The sequence below is a fragment of the Rhodamnia argentea genome, chromosome 2, assembly GCF_020921035.1.
Source record: "Rhodamnia argentea isolate NSW1041297 chromosome 2, ASM2092103v1, whole genome shotgun sequence".
NCBI classification, from domain to species: Eukaryota; Viridiplantae; Streptophyta; class Magnoliopsida; order Myrtales; family Myrtaceae; genus Rhodamnia; species Rhodamnia argentea.
In genome coordinates this window covers 9,439,603-9,462,165 of record NC_063151.1, presented here as the reverse complement: position 1 = coordinate 9,462,165, position 22,563 = coordinate 9,439,603, and the positions used below count along the sequence as shown (strand labels likewise).

At 38.7% G+C, this 22,563-nt stretch overlaps 1 protein-coding gene across 3 annotated transcripts; it reads right to left on the bottom strand.

Annotated features, from left to right (window-relative positions):
• Positions 1–5,242: 5,242 nt before the first annotated feature.
• LOC115738683 (stemmadenine O-acetyltransferase-like) lies at positions 5,243–22,398 on the bottom strand. 3 transcript variants are annotated; one of them, XM_048275284.1, is made up of 3 exons: positions 21,726–22,398; positions 20,162–20,848; positions 5,243–5,370 (listed from the first exon to the last, which is right to left on the bottom strand). In XM_048275284.1, the coding sequence occupies exons 1-3, from the start codon at positions 22,370–22,372 to the stop codon at positions 5,298–5,300; spliced, it is 1,407 nt and encodes a 468-aa protein (XP_048131241.1). In that variant the 5' UTR covers positions 22,373–22,398; the 3' UTR covers positions 5,243–5,297. The 3 variants fall into 3 exon arrangements, with proteins under 3 accessions (XP_048131241.1, XP_030527249.2, XP_048131242.1); XM_030671389.2 differs by lacking the exons at positions 20,162–20,848; positions 21,726–22,398 and adding exons at positions 5,450–6,136; positions 6,800–7,467 and having other exon boundaries at positions 5,244–5,370; XM_048275285.1 differs by lacking the exon at positions 5,243–5,370 and having other exon boundaries at positions 19,764–20,848.
• Positions 22,399–22,563: the final 165 nt, after the last annotated feature.

Sequence of the window (22,563 nt, the reverse complement as noted above, 5' to 3'; positions counted from 1 at the left end):
AAAGGGGTTTGAATCAACTTTAGCGAGCATCTGAACATGTTGTGGAAATCTTGCAATTCAAAGATTTCTTTTTGTTTTTTTCCTAATTTTTTGCGTTTAATGACTTTCCCCTCTTTTTGGGAGCTGATAAATGGGTGAGTTCCGTCCGTCGGCCCATTTGTTATCCAAGCCTGCCCATAACAAACAATTGTCACATGTAGTACTACCAAACGCATCCGACAAATAAAGTTAATGCTCAAACAATTTACAAATTAGGTCATGTCAATCCGATTTACACTGACTTGACATATGAATCCTTTCTTTTTAGATTAGATTGGAATCACTAGTCACATTAGCTAATGATGCACGTTGAGGCAGTCAAGAAGAGACTTAGATCACGACGATTGTTAGGAAAAAGACAAATGCTATTATTTTATTTTCAAGAGTCGTCGATTTTTAGAATTTACAAGTTAGGTCTTGCCGGTCTGATTTACACTCACTTGACGTGTGAATCCTTTCTTTTTAGCTTAAATTAGAATCATCAGTCACATTACCCAATGATGCATGTTGAGTTAGTCAAGAAGAGTCTTAGATCATGACGATTGTTAGTTTAAAAACAAATGCTATTATGTTATTTTCAAGAGTCACCTATTTTTAGAATTTACTAGTTAGGTCGTGTCGATCCGATTTAAACCGACTTGACATGTGAATCCTTTCTTTTTAGATTAGATTGGAATCACTAGTCACATTAGCCAATGATGCATATTGAGTCAATCAAGACGAGTCTTAGATCACGACGATTATTAGCAAAAGAACAAATGCTATTATGTTATTGTCAAGAGTTGCCTACTTTTAGAATTTACAAGTTAGGTCGTGTCAATCCGATTTGCACTGACTTGACATGTGCTTCCTTTCTTTTTAGCTTAGATTGGAATCATCAGTCACATTAGCCAATGATGCTTGTTGAGCTAGTCAAGAAGAGTCTTAGATCACGACGAATGTTAGGAAAAGAACAAATGCTATTATTTTATTTTCAAGAGTCGTCTATTTTTAGAATTTACAAGTTAGGTCGTGTCGGTCTAATTTACACTGACTTGACATGTGAATCCTTTCTTTATAGCTTAGATTGGAATCATCAGCCACATTAGCCAATGATGCATGTTGAGTCAGTCAAGAAGAGTTTAAGATCACGACGATTGTTAGGAAAAAGCAAATGCTATTATATAATTTTCAAGAGTCGTTTATTTTTAGAATTTACAAGTTAGGTCATGTCGGCCCGATTTACACTCACTTGACATGTGAATCATTTCTTTTTAGATTAGATTGGAATCACCAGTCACATTAGCTAATGATGCACGTTGAGTCAGTCAAGAAGAGACTTAGATCACGACGATTGTTAGGAAAAAGCCAAATGCTATTATGTTATTTTCAAGAGTCATCGTTTTTAGAATTTACAAGTTAGGTCGTGTCAATCTGATTTACACTCACTTGATGTGTGAATCCATTCTTTTTAGCTTAAATTAGAATCATCAGTCACATTACCCAATGATGCATGTTGAGTTAGTCAAGAAGAGTCTTAGATCACGACGATTGTTAGTTTAAAAACAAATGCTATTATGTTATTTTCAAGAGTCACCTATTTTTAGAATTTACAAGTTAGGTCGTGTCAGTCCGATTTACACCGACTTGACATGTGAATCCTTTCTTTTTAGCTTAGATTGGAATCACTAGTCACATTAGCCAATGATGCATGTTGAGTCAGACAAGAAGAGTCTTAGATCACGACGATTGTTAAGAAAAAAATAACAAATTCCATTATGTAATTTTCAAGAGTCATCCATTTTTAGAATTTACAAGTTATGTTGTGTCACTCCAATTTACACCGACTTGACATGTGAATCCTTTCTTTTTAGCTTTGATCGAAATCACCAGTCACATTAGAGAAGCCCCTTATCGGATATTTGGTATGGTGTTGAGAAATTAATGTAACCTAGTTGGCCTATAATTCATTGGCTTAAGCTTTTGAGTGAAGATAAGTTCAACTGGATATGTTGATGGGCTCGGTCTTGGGCTCCTTCTTGGCTATCTCTCCGGATAAAAGTATTGGACTTCCGCTGCGCACTCTCAATAACCTCTCTCTCTCTCTCTCTCTCTCTCTCTCTCTCTCTCTCTCTCTCTCTCTCTCTCTCTCTCTCTCTCTCTCTCTCTCTCTCTCTCTCTCTTATGTCCCTAGCCTGAGTAACCCTTCGATCAGATTTGAGACTAGGTGGATCCATTATTCTTGAGTTCTCTTAGGCTCTGTCATGAGAAAAAGAGAGGGAACGATGAACGACAGTGGTATAGAGCAAACGGCAATGGAGGTGTGAGGCAAGGGCAAAGGCAAGTGGGGCGATGACTGAGATGGAGAGGAGAGCTAGAGAGAAGCCGGGTTTGAATTTCCAAGATGAAGTTTCTTTACTATCCTGTTAACAAGTTTTCTTGAAACAATGATTAAGTATACCTGATTTGAAATAATTGATTTTCCAAGATGCCGATTGCATATAACACAAGAGAAATTATAGTATTTCGATAATTTACTGTTTAATAAGTGCATTAGGACACTCATTAAGAAAAGGCATTTCCTCGAATGACAATTGGACAAGATATTCATATGCCTCTACATTCTAACAGAAAGTCTCCATCCAGTTTTTAAGTTTTCGAGCCTCTTCGGTTAAGCTTTTTCCCGAGGCGGAGCACAATTTTTCGCTCTCCTGCTAATATTTTGTGCATTATGAAAGTCCGGGCTATTTCGAGTCCAGAAAGATTCAAAATGCCTTTGAGAGCAAAACTCAGATTGAGTAGAAATTAATATGTAAAAGTCTATCCAGACACGTCTTTACGTCGCGGTAACGTCTCATCTGGGCCACCATGAAGTTTCTGCTATGGCGATACCATGAACGAGACCCCGAATGTTTCAATCACTGTGTAAAGCTTTTCCTACCAAAACTTCAAGCCTACGAAAGTTTCTTTTAGCCCAATCTCATGTTGCCGTTTTCCTCTTTCAACCATTGCTTTCACATGGAGACGACAAAAGTAACTCATAATGTTTCTGCTTGTGCTTGTGCGGGCGAGAGAGGGAATAAAAGGTATTAGGATGATAGATCCTAGTTAGTAGTTACTAGTAGCCACACAGGATATATTTAAAGAGATGATTACACAAATGAATTCTCTCATCTTTATCCCATATAAAATACGGTCTCCAAACTTTTAATTTATTCAATGTGGTTCATGCACCTTAGCTTAGTATGTAATGTCATTCATAAACTTTAAATTTGTTCGATGTAGACGTTGAACTTTTGGTAAATATTCAAACTAATCCCTATACTATATGAAAATTACCAATGTTATCCTTTCATTAATTTAAGTTCGGGGATGACGTTGAACATTTTCATATAATCCAAGGACTAGCTCGAACAAATATCAAAAGTTCGGAGATCACATCGAATAAATTAAAAGCTAAGTGACGATATTACACATTGAACTAAAATGCAGTAACTACATTGCACATTCTCATAGTTCAAAGACCATTTGTGTCATTTTTCTTCTAACTTAACTGAGCCCCTTTGAATTATATCGAGATGAGGCAATTAAGATAAAGTAGGGAGGATTGATGTACGAAGGATGAGGAATCTGAATTGCAATTGTTAGCTTAACCATTGTTGCATCTTGCGGCACATCAGAATCGAACTGAATTATCGATGATATAAATTTGGCTGTTCGAAATTGCTATATATGTAAGCAATTAACTGAGCGTACTTGCCATCTTTAACTTTGGCATAAAGGCATGGGTGGTCTCTGACATTCTTTATTAGGGCAATCAAGTATCTTAGCTTTTCTTTCTGGCCAATTAAGTCCCCGAATTATTTATTTTTTCCATCGACGAGGTCCTTCAAATCTGTAAACAATCATGTCGGCATGGATGTTACATGCCGACGTGTCAACATACGTGGATATTATAAATATTAACAATATGTATTTGAATAAATCGGGAAAAAAATTTGAAAATAAAAAGTAAAAAGAGAAAGAAAGGGGAAGGCAGGGAAGATTTCTCTCGTTTTTTTTTTCTTCTTGTTGTTCATGAGGTCTCTAACCCTCTATTCTGAGAGTAAAAGGGGAGCCATGGAACGGAGGCGAAATGGCGACGGAGGTACGAAGCGGGAGGCGACAGAGGTGCGAGGCAAGGGCAAAAGCAAGTGACGGCGGTGATAGAGGCGGAGAGGAGAGAGCTAGAGGGAAGTCAGGCTAAATTTTCAAGACAAATTTCTTTAGGGTCTTCTCAGCGAATTCTCTTGAACTACTGGTTAAGCGTACATTATTTATTGTATTTCATTTTTCAACGCACCGATTGTACATAATACGAGAACAATTAATGCATTGGAAATTGTAATAATAGGTTCCTTAACAAGTGTCTCGAGACACGCTTAACAAAATAGATTCCCATAAAGTTAGGCACATTTTTGTCAATTTCGAATAGCAAATTTATGAGATCGTCGCTAAAAGCGAGATTGTTTAGGTAAAGCTAAGAAGAGAGCGGAAAAGAGAATTTGCAAATTTCTATAATTTTTTGTGTGTAGAAAAGAGTACATGGAGAGCCCAGTAATATGTTTTAGAGTTAATACCACGAAAAACTCCAAACTTGTACACTTGTGATAAATTTACCCTAAATTATTTTTTTGATAATAAAAAAACTCCAGACTAGTAGACTTGTGACAAATTTACCTCAAACTAATACACCTATGACAAATTAACCTTCCGTTATTTTTTGCTAAATATAACCGTAAAATTGCTGAATTAGATGACACGTGACCGTTGAGAGGTGTATCATTTTGGGGATTTTACCTTATGTTTGTCACATGTGTATTAATTTGAAAATTTTCGTGTTATTAACCCAATTTAGTAGAAAGTAAATTTGTCACGGGTGTACTAGTTTGGGATTTTTCATTGAAAAAAAATAAGTTTAGGGTAAATTTGTCATATATGTACTAGTTTAGGGTTTTTCATGGTAAAAAAAAAATAATTTGAGATAAATTTATCACATGTGTACTAGTTTAGGATTTTTCCTAATAAAAAAGATTGGGCTAAATTTGCCACGGGTGTACCAGTATGAGATTTTTTGTAGTATTAACCCTAGGCTTTATTAGAGCACTACATAAGAAAATCAAAGTTCTTTCTCTCTAAAAAGCTAAACAAAGTCTTATTTTTATTTAAATAATCCTCCTTTATTTTTTGGCTATTTTTAGTCCGTCGTTACAGTAAGGAAAAAAAAAAAGGTTACACATTCACCATTGGATAACTAACATGTGAGTTCGGCATAATTGCGAAACCGATTTTTTTTTTTTCACTCGGGTCCGACGGTCATTGTGTAAATTATTTCCTTTGCAATGGCCCTAATGAAAATCCATTTATTTAACCCTAGGTCATCAGTCAAATCTCGAAAGCAGATGGATCTACTGAAGCAAACTCTAAAAGCTCCTCGTTTTGCTCTAGTACGTCGAGCTGGTCCTCGCCCGTAAAAACCCATGCTTCGACTCCTTCGCGCGACTTCGAGTCCAGTAGAGTCACGACATCCACCTTCAGATTTTGCGTTTCCTCGGTGGCCCCGACCGTGCTCACCCATGCCGGCCTCCCCCACCCGAAATCGATTTCATAGTGACCGAAGTTACACCAACTCGTGATCGTCACCTGGCCCTGCGCTCGAGCAAAGGACTCACTGATTTCCCTAATGACTTCACGGAGCGCGGCCGATCCACCGTCGCCTACAAATCTTCTCACGAACGGGCTGTCTACTTTGGCTTTCATTTCTCGGAGCCGGCTGACGAGGCCAGGCAGGTCGTTGTCCTTCTCTTCGGGCACGCACAGCATGGGCATGAGCAATATGTAGTTCCCGATGGCGTCGTCAGGGAAACTCGAGATGGCTTTCGGACGGAGGTTGTGGGGTTGGAGCAATGCCCCCGGCTTGTCAAGGTTGGATGCCTTGTTCCATGCCGCCGTGATCGATTTGAGCATCAAAGCGGTGACGACTTCCGCTCGAGTCGGGTTCCGCACTTGCGAGTTGGATGCTTTGGCCTTGAGTCTCGCGATGGCTGATGCGTCGAATACGAATCTCCTAGTGCCACACCTTGGGAAAAGGACGACATCAATATCTATCAATCCCGTCATTTGACATATCAATTAATGGACCGGGGTCAGAAACCTAGCGTTGCTCAAATATAAAACGTTGCCATCTCTGGCGAGGCAAAAATAGATTCATCTGTAGGCAACTCCTTAATGTGATTATACGATTTCATTGTCGCCCAACATCAGAATCCTGTACCCAACAGGGAATCTTCATGTGCTACTTTTACGATTCTGAGCTCAACAAAAATGGAAAGAGAGTTTTCACGCATCTTATTCTGATATTTATAGCAATGGAAAGTTGCGTCTACTCCTGCCTTTTGGTAATATGTGACTCATCTAAAATGAAAATTTCCCTAATGATAATATTTACGACGTGTGCTTCAATAGTAAAATTTCAGGTGCTTCAATAGTAAAATTTTATAGTACTCCAGGAAGATTAATTGAAAACCATCAAAGTCGATGCTTGTGTGGGTTCCTAGAGTTCTTTGTTCTAAATCTGATATTTCCGATAGTATCTATCACGAATAAACACAGGGTAAGGGTGAAATCGAAGCTAACCAAGTAAGTGAGACCATTTCAAGTTTTCTGGTCATAATAGTAGAGATATGAACAGAAGGAAAAGTCTCATTTAGAATCCAATCATAAAATTCAGGATTTCCCATACCTGCTTGCGTTCGCAAAGGGGGCACAGAGAGATGAGAAGGTTTCCTCTTTGGTGTCCGTTTTTCCTGGAATGAAGAAGGACGGCGCATCGAAGTTGGGATGCAGAGTTCCGCCGCTGTTGCGAGCCGTGGCCGCCCAGCACTTGAAGAAAGTCATGAAAGAGCCACCATCTGCGATAGTATGCGAAAGTAGCAAGCAGACTGCAACCCCACCACAGGCGAAGGTGGTTGCTTGAACCATCGCCACGGGATCTCCTGGTCCCACTTCTCCCCATGCGGCGGCGCATGGTTGGATCTTCCCTATCGTTTCCATGTCGGGCCGTTCGAGTAGCAGCGACAGGGGGAACTCGGCCCTGGCCTCAACGAAGAGAGCGCCCTCGTCATTGCAGTCGATGGAGAGGTCGTCCTTCATCTTCCCTGCGAAGGGATAGAACAGTGCTAGGGTTTCGGACAGAGATTGCTTCAGAAGTTGTATGGGTGTGGTTTTTCTGGTGGCTCGATCAGCTCCCTCGATGGTGTAGTAAAGGACCATGGGACCGTACATGGGGGGCAAGAACTGATCAAGAAGGGATAATTTGTGGCTTTTGAGGTGGTTTGGTGTGGGAGAAGATGGTTTGATGAATTCTTTGCATACCACCTCAACCTCCATTTTGGATGCGGTTTGGTGTCTTAAATCAGTCATTGCATAGGAGACAAGGTTGGACGCCCAGGTACTATTTATAAGGGGATAATTGTCCCGAAAGTCCTAAATATATAGTATGGTGGCCAATTTAATCATAATCCTTCTAATTGTGCCAATTTATTCATAAACCTATTGTACCACGACCAATTTAATCATAAACCTTTTGATTTTGCCATCTTTTTCCTGAACTTTTTAATGATTTGCCAATTTAGTCATTCCAAGTAATTTTGGCAAAAAATCGCTAAAGGATTATGATGGCAAATTATTAAAAAGTTTAAGATTAAATTAGAAAATTGTTAAGGGGGTTAAGATAAATTACTATAATCGAAAGGTTTAAGATTAAATTGGCTGTCGTATAATAGATTTATGACTAAATTGACACACTTGAAAGGCGTAGGATTTAATTGGCTGCCGTACAATATGTTTATGACTAAATTGATACAATTTTCCCTTTTTGTAAGAGTTGTCATATAGATAGATCTTAAGTAGGAATCTGCAATTTACTGCTATTGAGATATTGACAGCTCAACAAAAATGGATTCGGAAAATAACATACATTTGTTTTCTCCCTTTTTTCTATTTTACTTTTCCTTTTTGTATTCCCAATATTTCCTTTTTTTATTTTTTTGGTCGAACAAATATTTTCTCTTCTCATTTCCCGGTTTTCCATTTCTTCCCCCGCAACACATTCCTGAGGTGAAGGCAGAGGTGCCACTGTGGAGTAATATTTTTTCTCGATTGTATTTGGCATTGTAATTTATTTATTTATTTATTATTATTATTTTGTAGTGTTGTAATCTTAGTTCTTGTCGTTGCAATGACATTTCATTTAATTTAAATTTCAATTCCTCCACGTTATTTGTCATTATAATTTTATAAGTTCACTACCAAGTACTTTCTCTTATTTTTCATTGTGAATTTAATATGAGAAGTGAAAATTCTATGCCATTTTGAAAGCCAATTCTTTAGCACCTTACAGTGGAAATATCAATTATATCCAAATAACATATACACATGAAAAGCTTAAGATGGGTTAACTAGACGGATATGGATTTTCATATGTTGGATTAAATATGTAAGTAGTTTAGTAAATGGATTAGGTCGGGCATGAGGCACTCAATTTGTATTGCATATAAATGAGTCAAAACGGGTTAAATTAACCATCTTGGGTTAGACTATTTTCGACTCAACCCAAACATGACCCACCTATTTGACGGCTCTTCATTCCTAAATTCTTTAACCTCTATTTTGAGATTAAAAGAGAGGGAGCGACGGTGGTGTGGCTCCAGGCAACAAGGGAGGTGTGAGTCAAGGGCGAACGCAAGAGTGGCGGCAATGGGGGCAAAGAGGGGAGAGCTAGAAAGAAGTTAGGTTTAAATATCTAAGATAAATTTCTTTAGGGTCGCTGAACGATCTCTCTAAATGCTTTTTATAATTTGATTGTAATTATTCATTTTTGAAGTTGCTATTGCATAGCCCGAGGGCAATTATCGCATTGAAATTATACATGTTTCCATAATTGATTGTTTTCAAAATGCCTCGGGACACTCGTTAAGGAGACATATTGTCTTAAAGTTAGGGTCATTTTGGCCAATCTCGTATAACAAGTGGACAAGATATTCATACCTCGAAGTTCCAACTTCAGAAAATCTCCATCCAATTCTGACGGTAGGGCCTATTTGGTTAGGCTTCAATTAAGTTCGTTGCAAAAAGTTTGGGTTCTATTAAGTTTAGAAGAATTCAAAGTGCATCCATCTACAAAATTTAGGTGAAGTAAAAAGTACATGACACGTTTTTATGGATTCGAAGCGGCTCTATGTTCACCTGCACCGGACGTGGGGCTCGCCGGTTCTGCTTCATGAAGGCGCCGTACTTATTAATGCCAAGAACGCCTACTAAGCAGATGTAACACGTAGATACTAGCCACTAGCCTCCAAGCAGCCACCCGGCACATATTATTAATGAGGAGTCCGAATCGGAATTAATAATTTAAAATTTGTTACATTTCGTGCCGCATCAAAATTAAAATGAGTCTGCTAATGATTTGAATTTTTTTAATGTCTTTAGCTGCAGGACAATTATCCAAAAAATCCTAAATTTATTATCCAGTAACCAATTAAGTCCTTAACTTCTCAATTGTATCAATTTAATCATAAATTTTTACAAAATTTGCTAATTTAATCATAATTTTTTTGACGATTTTTCAATTACATATTTATTTATCATTCCATTGAATACATAATGGAAACCGTTAAAGGCCAATGTGTCAACGTACATGTCACCGGTTCCGCTCAAGTTGCACGGCCTTATAGCCCGCAATGGCCACGTCCAAGTGTGTCATCTCTATTGGACCCAAAAAAAAAAAAAAAAGTGTCATCTCTCTCTCCCTCTCTTCAATTGTACTGATGTAGCGAATCTGATATCCCTAGTCTCAAAAAGCTTCGGTTAGATTTGGTTGAGGGTAGGTGTATCCATCATTTGTGAGGTCTCAAAGCCTCTACTATGAGAATAAAAAGAGAGGGAGCGATGGACGACGGAGGCGAAGGTACCACAGCGATGTGGAGTGAGCAGCAATGGATATTCGAGGTATCGGCAAAGGCAAGTGAGGGTGGTCACAGAGGTGGAGAGTAGGGGTGAGCAAATTGGATCGTTCGAATCGGGAACCACCCGGACCGGACTGGTGATCCGGTTCCCGGTTCTAGATGGGTCCGGTCTAGTTCCCGATTCTTAATATTAGAATCGGAGCCCGGGCGGTCTGATTCTGGTTCTAGGGACATAGGACCGGACCGGACCGGTCGAGTTTTTAAAAAAAAAAAGTAACCATAATGTTTATTGTTTAGGCTTTTCAGATGATCATGACTTTTTCCCCTCCATCTAGACCAGCTCCATTAATGGGAGATGGCAAGAAATTTTGCAGAGAGAGAAAAGCTCGTAACTTTTCACTTTTGGAGTGATTATTTTCAAAGTGTGAATGCGTGATGTGCCTGCGGACACACACCCACATCTAGCGATGTTCTTTTGTTGTTTGCTATTTTGTGATTGCCTTCTTCTATCACCGAGAAGGGCAAAATCTTGACGAGTAATCAAATCACATCCAAGAAGCTAAAACCAGAGTAAAGAAATAGCGATGAATCTTGAAAAAGGAAAAGATGCTCTCTGTCCTAAGCACGTGCAGAAATTTGTTGTGTTATTAGTTCCTTGGAACCGACGAGAACCGGTCCGGTCCCCCGGTTTCAAAAAATGGAAACCGAACTGGACCGGGAATCGATCACCCCTAATGGTGAGGAGAGAGCTGGAGAGAAGTTAGATCTAAACTTTCGAGATAAGTTTTTTTAAGATCGTGTTAACGAGTTTAATTGAAGCAGTGGCTGTTTTACTATATTCAAAATTTAAAGGCATCGATTATGCATGACGCTAGAAAAACTGTAATGTTTTTATAATTACTTTCTTAACAAGTGTTTCGTGACACTCGTTAGCGAAATGCATTTTCCGTCAAGTTAGGGACATTTTGGTCAATCTAGAATTATTATTGGGCAAGATATCCATATACCTCGACATTCTAACCGCATAAAATCTCCATCCCAGTTTAAAAGTTAGGGCCTATTTGGTTAAAAATTTCAGAAAGCAAATTTCAAAAAGAAATATGAAAAAGTTGTATGTGTATGCATGTGTTAATATTTTTATATTGTGAACTTTTGGCTGTTTCAAGTTAAGAAAAATTTAAAGTGCATCTACCAGAAAATTTAGATTAAACAAAAAATAAAATGTAAGAGTCTATCTAAATCTGTCAAATGGATGGACTGGATCATATAATGGATATGACGAAAATTGACCCACTTAATCAATATTGACGTATTTTCATGCAATAGAATTTTAAAGGCTCGTACCCATCTCAATCTATAACCAATCCAATAAGACCTCCAATTCTTAGCAATTCTTCCGATAAAAGGATATCAGAAGTGCCAAAATTTGTGCATAACACCGACTTAAGTGCCCACTTTTTTTTAAACTATCACTTAAGTGCCAACTCCGATATTCTAGGCTGAAAATCCTACGTTGTAATTTTTTTTTTATCAATAACTTAAGCCTACGTGACTCGCCATAGGATCCAATCGGTAGTAAAAAAAAAAAAAGTTAAAAACCATATTAAACAATAAAAGTTGAAAAAATAAGCTAAAAAAACTAAAGAAAAGTGAAAAAAAAAAAAAGGAATGCCTTGCACAGCCCTCGCCACTCCCTCCCACCATCGCCGGCAATGGCCGGTGAGGGTGGGGTATGGTCGGCGGTGGTCGTTGAGCACCGGCCAATGGCCGACAACCGCTGCCGACAGCAGGCAAGGGTCGCGGCCCTCACCCAGAAATTAGGTTTTGACCTTTGGTGATGCCACTATAAGTGAATGAATATGAAGTGCTTGGTTTTGTTCGAGTTTGAGTGAGTTTAGACGAGAGGTTTTTCTAAATGTAATCACAGCTTGGTATCTGTAAGTGAAGACTAGAGATGGATATGGACTATTAGAATTGAAGATGGGTCCGAATTAAACCCATCTCGACCCATATTTAATTGGTGTTTGTTTCTTATAACTTATTTTGACCCTTTCATAAAATTGAATAACTCATTTTAAACCCATCTCTAGCATATAAATGGAACATGCGTAGTTGGATCTATTTTGCCACCTCTAAACTACAGTAGTACATAGGTACTAGCCATTAATAGCCACACATGATATATTAAACTGGGTCTCACTCACTATGTAGGAATGAGGTGATCCGAATAAGACAGAAAGAATTGACAGGAATAATGAGTCCAAATTGGAAATATTGCTTTAAAAATTGTCGTATTTTGTGAGGCACCAAAATCAAAGTAAATTTATGGTGATTTGAATCCTGTCTTTTCAAATTACCGTTGCTGTAACCACTAGCTAATTGTGTTTGCTATCTTTATTTTTGGCATGAAGTCACCGATAGTCTCTCAACATTATTAATTCGTTTGACCAAGCTCTTAAGCTTCTTTTTTCATTTTTTTGGCCAATTGAAGTTTTCGAATATGTTAACACCTAAATTTTGACAACCTATTTAAACATTTACTGCATATGAAATTAGAGATCTATTCCGGCCTCTAAGCAAAAATTAATTATTTAAATTGCATATAGTTATGAGGAGCATTTTGCATCGCATAATTGATTGAATCAGCGACGGAAGATTCTGAATTGAATTGAATTATTTGGACTGAGCCCATGAGAGAGCCAAAATTTGGCTAATCCCATAGAACACACACTAGCCAAAAATCACATTGGTGAATGGCCATGGGTTCTTAGCTTTAAATGAGTTGGATTAAGCCCGTGAAAGTTAGAGCCGATAAAAGGCTTTGAGCTTAATATCAATAGAGCCCGTTACTTTAATGTGGCTGAAAATAAACCTATGAGGATTAAAGAGTCAAGTCCATGATCAGGATTAGGGAATAACAAAACCTAATATCCATTACAAATTAAATTCTTCACAATTAAGGGGGGTCAAAACATGAAGAGCACAAAAATATGCACAAGAGAAGAGAAAAAAGGTAAGTGAGAGAAAGAGTCCGTGCTTCACCACCATCAGTCATGCCTCACCGCAACGCACCAGCCCTCCGCGGGCATTTTATTGCTCCCCGCCCGGCTCCCCGGCCCTAGCCGTGTCGACTAAGCTGTGTTCCCGCTGCCCCGAAGTTCCCGATGCCGATCGTTGCTGCTCTACATGTTGTCACGCCCGTCCTTGCACTTACTGTTGCTTCCATACCATGATCGACGTCACCCCGCCAGCAACCCCACATCCATGACATCCCCTGCTCCGCAGCGACCCTCTCGGCCATGCCCTCTAACAGTGAGCTGCTGCCATTCCACGACGTTGCCGTTGCTCCCTTCGTTAGTCACGCCATCGCTGCTCTTCTAGACCATCGAGAATCCACGACAATGAAGCTGGTTTCCATTTTTTGTAAGTTTTCTAGTGTGACATCACTGTCAACAACCTATTCGATGTGGTTGCCGATCCACTTTAGTAACCAAGCCACCACTCGAAGTTTGTGAAGCCAACCAGGCCAACATGCCGGTCCACGCCGTGATTCCCGAGCAATCACCGACGATCCCGTTGATCGACTCTCACTAGTCACCCGTCGATATCAATTCAAGATTTTACTGCCTAATTTGGGTTGTCGTGATCTCATTTGGCTATTTTGAGATTCCGAGACATATCCAAATTAGGAAACTTTCATAATTTCAAACGTGCGTGGGATCGGTAATTTGATCTTTAGGCGAGATAAGGTTATGTGTTGCGTGAAAAATTGGTATTTTGATCTTTACGCATTAGGATTGAGTTGTCGGTTGATTTGTTTTCAGTTTTGAGTTCTTGCTTAACTTTCTTGTTTAAAAAAATACAAAAACATTGAATTGTGTAATAGATAAGATCTCTTTTCTCGATAGAATTTCATGTATAGATAAGATAATATCTAGTGATCCCGGACAAGTTTTCAAGTAAGAATAGTATTTAATTTATTTTATTTCCTAATTCAAGTTGGATAACTCTTCAGATTAGGTAATTCGTTTTGTTATTTATTCATTACAAAAATTTTAATAAAAAAATTTCAAAAAAAGTATGTGCATATCGTATAGAATAGGTTGCATCGGTATTTGCCATGCCATCTTACCATGTCATATTACCACATATCTTGTTTTGCCACGACATAATATCTTGTTGTGTCATCATGCCATCTCACCATGCCACGTCATAAATGCCATGTTATCATATTTGCCACATCATTGCCTCGTCATCATTTCCATGTGATTTAATGATTTAAATGCCATGTTCACATAATCCAATTTGCATGCCATGTTAGAATAGTTCATGTTAATTTAGGGCGCCATGGCAACAACTTCTACTCTAGAAATCAGCTTTTGGTCGGAAGTTGATTTTTCTACTACTTCTTCTTAGCAGAAGTTGATTCTTCTATTTATGGAGAGAAGTACCTTTTTTTTTTTTTTTTATACTTTTTCAAGCGGCTCCAAAACTATTTTTGGAGCATAATAGAAAAATGAAGTTCCGTGATCAAATGGATTTCTACTCCAAGAGTTGCGTACCAAATGGATTTGTGCTCCAAAAGCACTTCTGGAGCATAAATTCCACCCGAGAAGTGTTGTCATGTGTGCCCTAGAATTAGGTACATATAGATTTCATTTTACATGTTAAATTTGTAGCATTTAGAATGTTTAGATTTAAGTGTGCATTACATGCATTCATATAGTTTAGTCAATAAGTTTGAGATGTTTGAATTTTTATTTTCTAGTAACTTATTTATTTAAACACCTTTATTATATAGTGTTAGTTTAATGATTGCGCACCTGCATGATCATCTATCGCATGTTAGTGGCTAGGTTTAAAATTAACCTAAGTTGCTTGATAAATATATTTTTGAAAAAGAAAATGTACCGAAAGGGCGTTAGATTTACCTAATGTAATCAATTCCTGTTGCATTCAATTTGAGAGGAAAAATCCTCCCGACAGCGTAACTCATCTATCCGACAACTTCTTTTGATGAAAATCCTGCTCGCGAGGGAGTGGAGTCTTGAAAATAGGAGAAACCATGCTATTAGAGTGTTTAGTCATTTGTCCTATTGCATTCAATTTGAGAGGGCTAAAGTATTTTCTCACACTTACTTAGGTGTCTAATCGGCCTCCCAATATCTTATTAGTTGCGAATCCTAGTTTAATTAAATTGCATGTTAAGATGTTAAAATGAATATGAAGATTGCGATTATAGGGCTTGGAAGAATCCGTGCTAAATCTTTGGATTCAGAAATCTATTAGCTTACTCCTGGATGGATCACCTATAGGAAGGTCAAGAAGGAATTATATATTGGTTTTGTTTTAGTAGATCTTTCAGTAAACTGTAAATAGATATGTTGATGTCACAAGTTGAAAGTTTAAGACTAAGAGCAACCTTGTGCGGTGCTTGGTGAGCCGATACATCAAGCCAGCCTTCCCTTTGTAGGTTATCCCTAAAGATTGTATAGCGAATCACATCCTCATAACCATCGGTTCAATGCTCAATTCTGCTAGGGCAACCACTTAGAGATTCACTATCAGAATCTGCATCTTCATTAGCTGCCTCATTTTCATATAAAACAACATCGGGGGAACCCACAACTAAATCTGGACTGTCATCTGCCTCCTCTTCTATTCCCGCTTCTTTGAATCCTATCACGATCTCCCTTGTTGCCGATTCTTCATCATCTAATATATTTGGTTCTTTATCACTCCAATCCAATGAGCTACAATCGCTGTTACTTTCATTCCGTTAAAAAATACACAAAGTTATAAGCTGATAACTAAAAACAATTTCGAACATAAAGAGTCAACAATTGAATGAACTCACCATTATTTCTGATTTAACCTAGTAACACTCCAATTTTCGATGAGCAAAAATTGCTAGCAAATCGATGGTCAACCTGCAAGTTCAATGTCGCACACATTACATTGATTGAATTGAACTATAAACAACACAATTCACATCTTGGAAACATTGACTACCACAACAATCAACTAGCATTCTTCTAGGATTGATATTGAAGGTGCTGACTAACAGACAGCAGTGAAACAACAAGAAGCCCCAAACATGAAGCTTCAAACTCAAATGTAACAAGAATAGCAAAAATTGAAAAATACAAGATAAGTGTACTCGTACTTCAACAAAAATGATGGAAGCTGAATTTAGGGGAAAAGGAACAAACAAAAAAATAGATACACGGTTGTCGCTAGGATTTTTCACAGTTTTCTCCACTCAAGATGATCGTAATTGACAAAAATCAACTGGAATTTCAGAAGATTTGGAGAGACAATGTACAAGGAATGATTCAATTTCTTGCAAGGGATTCTTGGATAAGTTCTAAGATCTACCAAACCAAATTAAACGCAAATTGAAGAAAAAGAAGAAGTAACCCCTAACTCTCCCAAGGTGAGGGGGATGGAGAAGCTCGGTGGCTCTGGCTCTGGCTTCGTTGCATCGAGCAAACCCGATCGAGGGAGTGACCATTGGCTCGGGTTCCGAAATCATAGCGTCGTATGAACCCGATAGAGGAGCGACCGCCACCAGCTCCGGCTTCGTCGTGTCGAATGAACTTGATGGAGGGAACGACCATTGCCTCTGGATCCGGAATCGTTGCGTTGAGCTGATGGAGGGAGCGACCACGTTCTCGAATTGAAGAAGAAAAGCAAGCCCTAACTCCCCCAATATTCCGAGCAAAGAGCGACGTTTCTGTGGTGTTTTTCCACGTCAATATCCGACGTGAATTTTATGCTGATGTGGAATTGCCACGTCAGATCACTTAACGGTGATTTTAATGGAAGAATAATTGGGGTAGATTTGGGACTAAAATAAAAGTTGGAGGTTTTTTATGAAACAAAACATAGTTGAGGGTAGATTTGGGACAAAACCCAAAGTTGGGGGCTTTTTTATGGAATTCGGCTGTGAATCAATTGTGGCTGAAAATCTCACTCCTTGTGGGCTCATTCGCACATTTTCAAAGTCAAATTGGGCTTTAATTAATTAAATAAATAATTAAAATCCTTTAATATTTAAATGAGCATAAATTGGATGAATTAAATCTGAAAATATGTCTGAACCCTTTAATAAAATTTGGCACACCCCCTATACTTAACCGAATTTCACATGTCATGCCTAGTTCGATCGCCAGGAAAAGTATACTTTTAGTGTCAAAAGTTTCAATCGGATCACTTTAGTGCCAAGTTTTTTTTAAAAATGATCGTTTTAGTGGCAAGTTTGATTTGCTCCGCCGGAAATTTGACCGGCATTATTTTATTATTATTTGAAGCTGACGTGGCACCGTCGAGATCTAGTCGACAATTATAAAATGTAAAATTTTTAAAAAATAAAAACTTAATTAGTTTTTTTTGTCAAATAAATTACATAAAAACTTAATTAGTTTACAAAAATAAAAAAATACAAATTATTTTTTCAAAATAACTTGAAAAATTAAGTTAAGAATTAACAAAAAAAGTAAAAAATCAGAAAAAAGGGGTGAACTTGCAGGCAACGAGGGGTTGCACAGCCCTCGCCGCCACCGCCCCACATCCTTGGTAATGACCGGTGGTGGTGGGGCATTGCCGACGACCCTCGGTGGCTGTAGATGAGGGCTTGCAGGTGGTGGCCCTCGACCGGACCTAGGGGAGGGCCTGGATGTCCACCCATATTTTTTTTTTTAAGCTTAAGGTTCTTTTTTAAAATTTTTTAGCTTATTTTTAATTTATTTTCAATAAAGTTTGTATTTTAAATGAATTTAATTTTTAGCTAATTTTAAAATTTGTATTTGTTTTATTTTAATTTATTTTAAAGTGCATAAGTCCACGTGGTAGCCCACGTGGACTTATTCTTTTTTTAATTGTTATTTTTCATTAAAAAATAATTATTAATGACATGTGGCAATTTTGACCGGAGATTCTCATCGGAGGCACCAAAATGATCCTATTGAAACTTTTGGCATCAAAGTGATCTCCGTACACAACTTTTGGCACCGAAAGTGTACTTTTCCCTCCGATCACCTGTCAATTTGAGCTCAATTCCTTGCCATCATTGCAAAATAATGCAAATGGAATGCATGAACAAGAAAATTAAATATGAATGATGAATCAATTATTTTTGGAAGAACTAGAATTAGCTCTAATTTTTATGCAAAAAAAAAAATTGAATGCCTAATGAAAAATCAAAATTTATGTGTCAACAGCTGCCCCTCTTTGAGTGGAGGCTCACAGAGGTTTTGCCCAAAGATAAACTTGAATCCTAAATTTTGATAATGCAAATGATGAATGTTTTTTTGTGGGAGTTTTAATCTCAATTTTCTATGCAAAAGAACATGATGCGTGATATGCAAGATCATAAATAAAATATGCCAAAGCCTCTCTTTTCATAGAGTGATTGGAAAAGATTTGCACATGGATTGCATACGAGATACCTAGAGGTACTAGGTGCCTGTTTGTCATCTGCGGCGGGCCACCATGAAGCTTCTGCTATGGCGATACTATGAACGAGACCCACAATGTTTCAACCATTATGTCAGCTTTTCCTACCAAAACTTCAAGCCTACTAAAGTTTCTTTTAGCCCACTCTTATGATGCCCCTTTCCTCTTTCATCCGTTGCTTTTAACAAAAGTGACTCATAATGCTTCACCTGAACCGGACTTGGGATACGGCGGTTGCCTTTATTTATGATGGTTTGGCTTGGCTTGTGGTTGTGTGCGTGAGAGAGGAAATAAAAGGTACTAGCCCGAGATGATCCAAAGATCCTAGTTACTAGTAGCCACGCAGGATATATTTGAAGGGATAATGACACAAATTATCTCCGAACTTTGATTAAATATGTAATGTGTTCCCTTAACTTTCAATTTTTTTAATGTGATGCTTACACTTTAGCTTAATGTGCAATGTCGTCCATGAACTTTTAATTTGTTCGGCGTGGTTCTTAAAATTTTGATAAAAATTCAAATTAGTCCCTAAACTATATGAAAATAACTGAAGTTATCCTTCATTAATTTAAGTTAAGGGACGGCATTGACTAATTCGTACATATATCAAAAGTTCAGGGACATATTGAACAAATTAAAAGTTAATGGATGGCATTGCACATTTGGGCTAAACTGCAATGATCACATTGCACATTTCATAGTTTAAAGATCATTTGTGTCATTTTCCTTACGTCTTAACTAAGCCATTTGAAATATTTAGTAACCATTGTTACATCTTGTGACCCATCGGAATCAACATGAATTATCGATGATATAACTTTTGTTGTTTGAAATTGCTATATCCGTAAGCAATTAACTGAGCGTACTTGCCATCTTTAATTTTGGTATAAACGCGTCGGTGATCTCTAACATTCTCTATTTATGCAAGCAGGCATCTTAACTTTTCTTTCTGGCCAATTGAGTCCTCGAATTAATTATTTTTTTCGATCGTACTGTTCCTTTCGTTAAGTATGTAAACAAACATGTCGGCGTGGACTGTTACATGCCGCCGGGTCAACATACGTAGATAATATAATTATTAACAATATATTTAAATAAATAGCGAAAAATTTCACAATAAATAGTGAAAGAGAAAGAAGGGGGAAGGCGAAGTGGCAGCAGAGAGGCAATCACGGTAGATTTCATTTCTCAACGTACTGATTACACACGATATAAGAATAACTTATGCATCGAAAGTTGTAATGCTTTATAGTTAGTTACTTAACAGGTGTCTCGAGACACGCTTAACAAAATGAATTTCCTTAAAGTTATAGACATTTTGGTCAATTTCGAATAGTAAATTTACGAGGTTGTCCCCGAAAGCGAGATTGTTTAGGTAAAGTTAAACGGAACGAAATTCTTTTTCCGTAGAAAGCTAAACAAAGTCTTCTTTTTACTCAAATAATCCTCCTTTATTTAGGACTATTCTCGAGTCCATCGTTAGAGGAAGGGAAAAAAAAAAAAAAAAGCTTACACATTCACTATTGGATAATTAACATGTGAGTTCGGTATAATTGCGCAAGCGATATTTATTTTTTTTTTTCACATGTCTCCGGTCCGACGGTCATTGTGTAAATTATTTCCTTTGCAATGGACCTAATGAAAATCCATTTATTTAACCCTAGGTCATCAGTCAAATCTCGAAAGCAGATGGATCTACTGAAGCAAACTCCAAAAGCTCCTCGTTTTGCTCTAATACGTCGAGCTGGTCCTCGCCCGTGAAAACCCATGCTTCGACTCCTTCGCGCGACTTCGTGTCCAGTAGAATCACGATATCCACCTTCAGATTTTGCGTTTCCTCCGTGGTCCCGACCGCGCTCACCCATGCCGGCCTCCCCCACCCGAAATCGATTTCATAGTGACCGAAGTTACACCAACTCGTGATCGACACGAGACCCTGCGCTCGAGCCAAGGACTCACTGATTTCCCTAATGCCTTGACGGAGCGCGGCCGATCCACCATCGCCTACAAAGCTTCTGACGAATGGGCCGTCTACTTTGGCTTTCATTTCTCGGAGCCGGCTGACGAGGCCGGGCAGGTCGTTGTCCTTCGCTTCGGGCTCACACAGCATGGGCATGGGCCATACGTAGTTCCCGATGGCATCGTCGGGGAAACTCGAGATGGCTTTTGGACGGAGGTTGTGGGGTTGGAGCAATGCCCCTGGCTTGTCAAGGTTGGATGCCTTGTTCCATGCCGCTGTGATCGATTTGAGCATCAAAGCCGTGACGACTTCCGCTCGAGTCGGGTTCCGCACTTGCGAGTTGGATGCTTTGGCCTTGAGTCTCGCGGTGGCTGATGCGTCGAATACGAATCTCCTCGTACCACACCTTGGGAAAAGGACGATATCAATATCTATCAATCCCATCATTTAACATATCAATTAATAGACCGGGGTTAGAAACCTAGTGTTGCTCAAATATAAAACGTTGCCATCTCTAGCGAGGCAAAAATAGATTCATCTGTAGGCAACCCCTTAATGTGAATATACGATTTCATTGTCGCCTAACATCAGAATCCTGTACCCAACAGGGAATCTTCATGTGCTACTTTTACGATTCGGAGCTCAACAAAAATGGAAAGAGAGTTTTCACGCATCTTATTCTGATATTTACAGTAATGGAAAGTTGCGTCTACTCCTGCCTTTTGGTAATATGTGACTCATCTAAAATGAAAATTCCCCCAATGAGAATATTTACGACGTGTGCCCAATTGGATTCGACAGAAAATTTACTTGCGATGCAAATATTACCTTTTTTGTCAAAGTTTGAGCGTTCGAATATTTCCTCCTTTTTTAAGTAAATGCTTTTGTGAAGCCACTTTACATTGGCATTTTGTAAACCAAAAAAAAAAAAAAAAAAAAGTCAAAAAATCAACCTAGTCTTTCACTTGGAAAAATTTCAGGTGCTTCAATAGTAAACTTTTTTTTAGTACTCCAGGAAGATTAGTTTTTTTTTTTTTTTTCGTCATACAGGAAGATTAATTGAAAACCATCAAAATCGATGCTTGTGTGGGTTCCTAGAGTTCTTTGTTCTAAATTTGATGTTTCCGATAGTATCTATCACGAATAAACACAGGGTATGGGTGAAGTCGAAGCTAACCAAATAAGTGAGACCATTTCAAGTTTTCTGGTCATAATAGTAGAGACATGAACAGAAGGAAAAGTCTCATTTAGAATCCAATCATAAAATTCAGGATTTCCCATACCTGCTTGCGTTCGCAAAAGGGGCACAGAGAGATGAGTAGGTTTCCTCTTTGGTGTCTGTTTTTCCTGGAATGAAGAAGGACGGCGCATCGAAGTTGGGACGCAGAGTTCCGCCGCTGTTGCGGGCCGTGGCCGCCCAGCACTTGAAGAAACTCATGAAAGAGACACCATCTGCGATGGTATGCGAAAGTAGCAAGCAGACTGCAACTCCACCACAGGCGAAGGTGGTTGCTTGAACCATCGCCACGGGATCTCCTGGTCCCCCTTCTCCCCATGCGGCGGCGCGTGGTTGGATCTTCCCGATCGTTTCCATGTCCGGCCGTTCGAGTAGCAGCGACAGGGGGAACTCGGCCCTGGCCTCAATGAAGAGAGCGCCCTCGTCATTGCAGTCGATGGAGAGGTCGTCCTTCATCTTCCCCGCGAAGGGATAGAACAGTGCTAGGGTTTTGGACAGAGATTGCTTCAGAAGTTGTATGGGTGTGGTTTTTCTGGTGGCTCGATCAGCTCCCTCGATGGTGTAGTAAAGGAGCATGGGACAATACGTGGGGGGCATGAACTGATCAAGAAGGGATAGCTTGTGGCTTTTGAGGTGGTTTGGTGTGGGAGAAGATGGTTTGATGAATTCTTTGGATACCACCTCAACCTCCATTTCGGATGTGGTTTGGTGTCTTAAATCAGTCATTGCATAGGAGATAAGGTTGGACGCCCGGGTACTATTTATAAGGGGATAATTGTCCCAAAAGTCCTAAATATATGGTATGGTGGCCAATTCAATCATAATCCTTCTAATTGTGATAATTGTACGGTGGCCAATTTAATCATAAAACCTTTCAATTTTAT

Bases quoted from the DNA above. Each gene is read 5' to 3' on its own strand.
- LOC115738683 (XM_048275284.1), bottom strand. From the start codon at position 22,372: ATGGAGGTTGAGGTGGTATCCAAAGAATTCATCAAACCATCTTCTCCC. The intron at 20,849-21,725 runs GTATGGGAAATC...CCTTTTCCCAAG, and splicing joins CCTTTTGCGAACGCAAGCAG to GTGTGGTACGAGGAGATTCG. The intron at 5,371-20,161 runs GATTTGACTGAT...ACACAATGACCG, and splicing joins GTAGATCCATCTGCTTTCGA to TCGGACCCGAGTGAAAAAAA.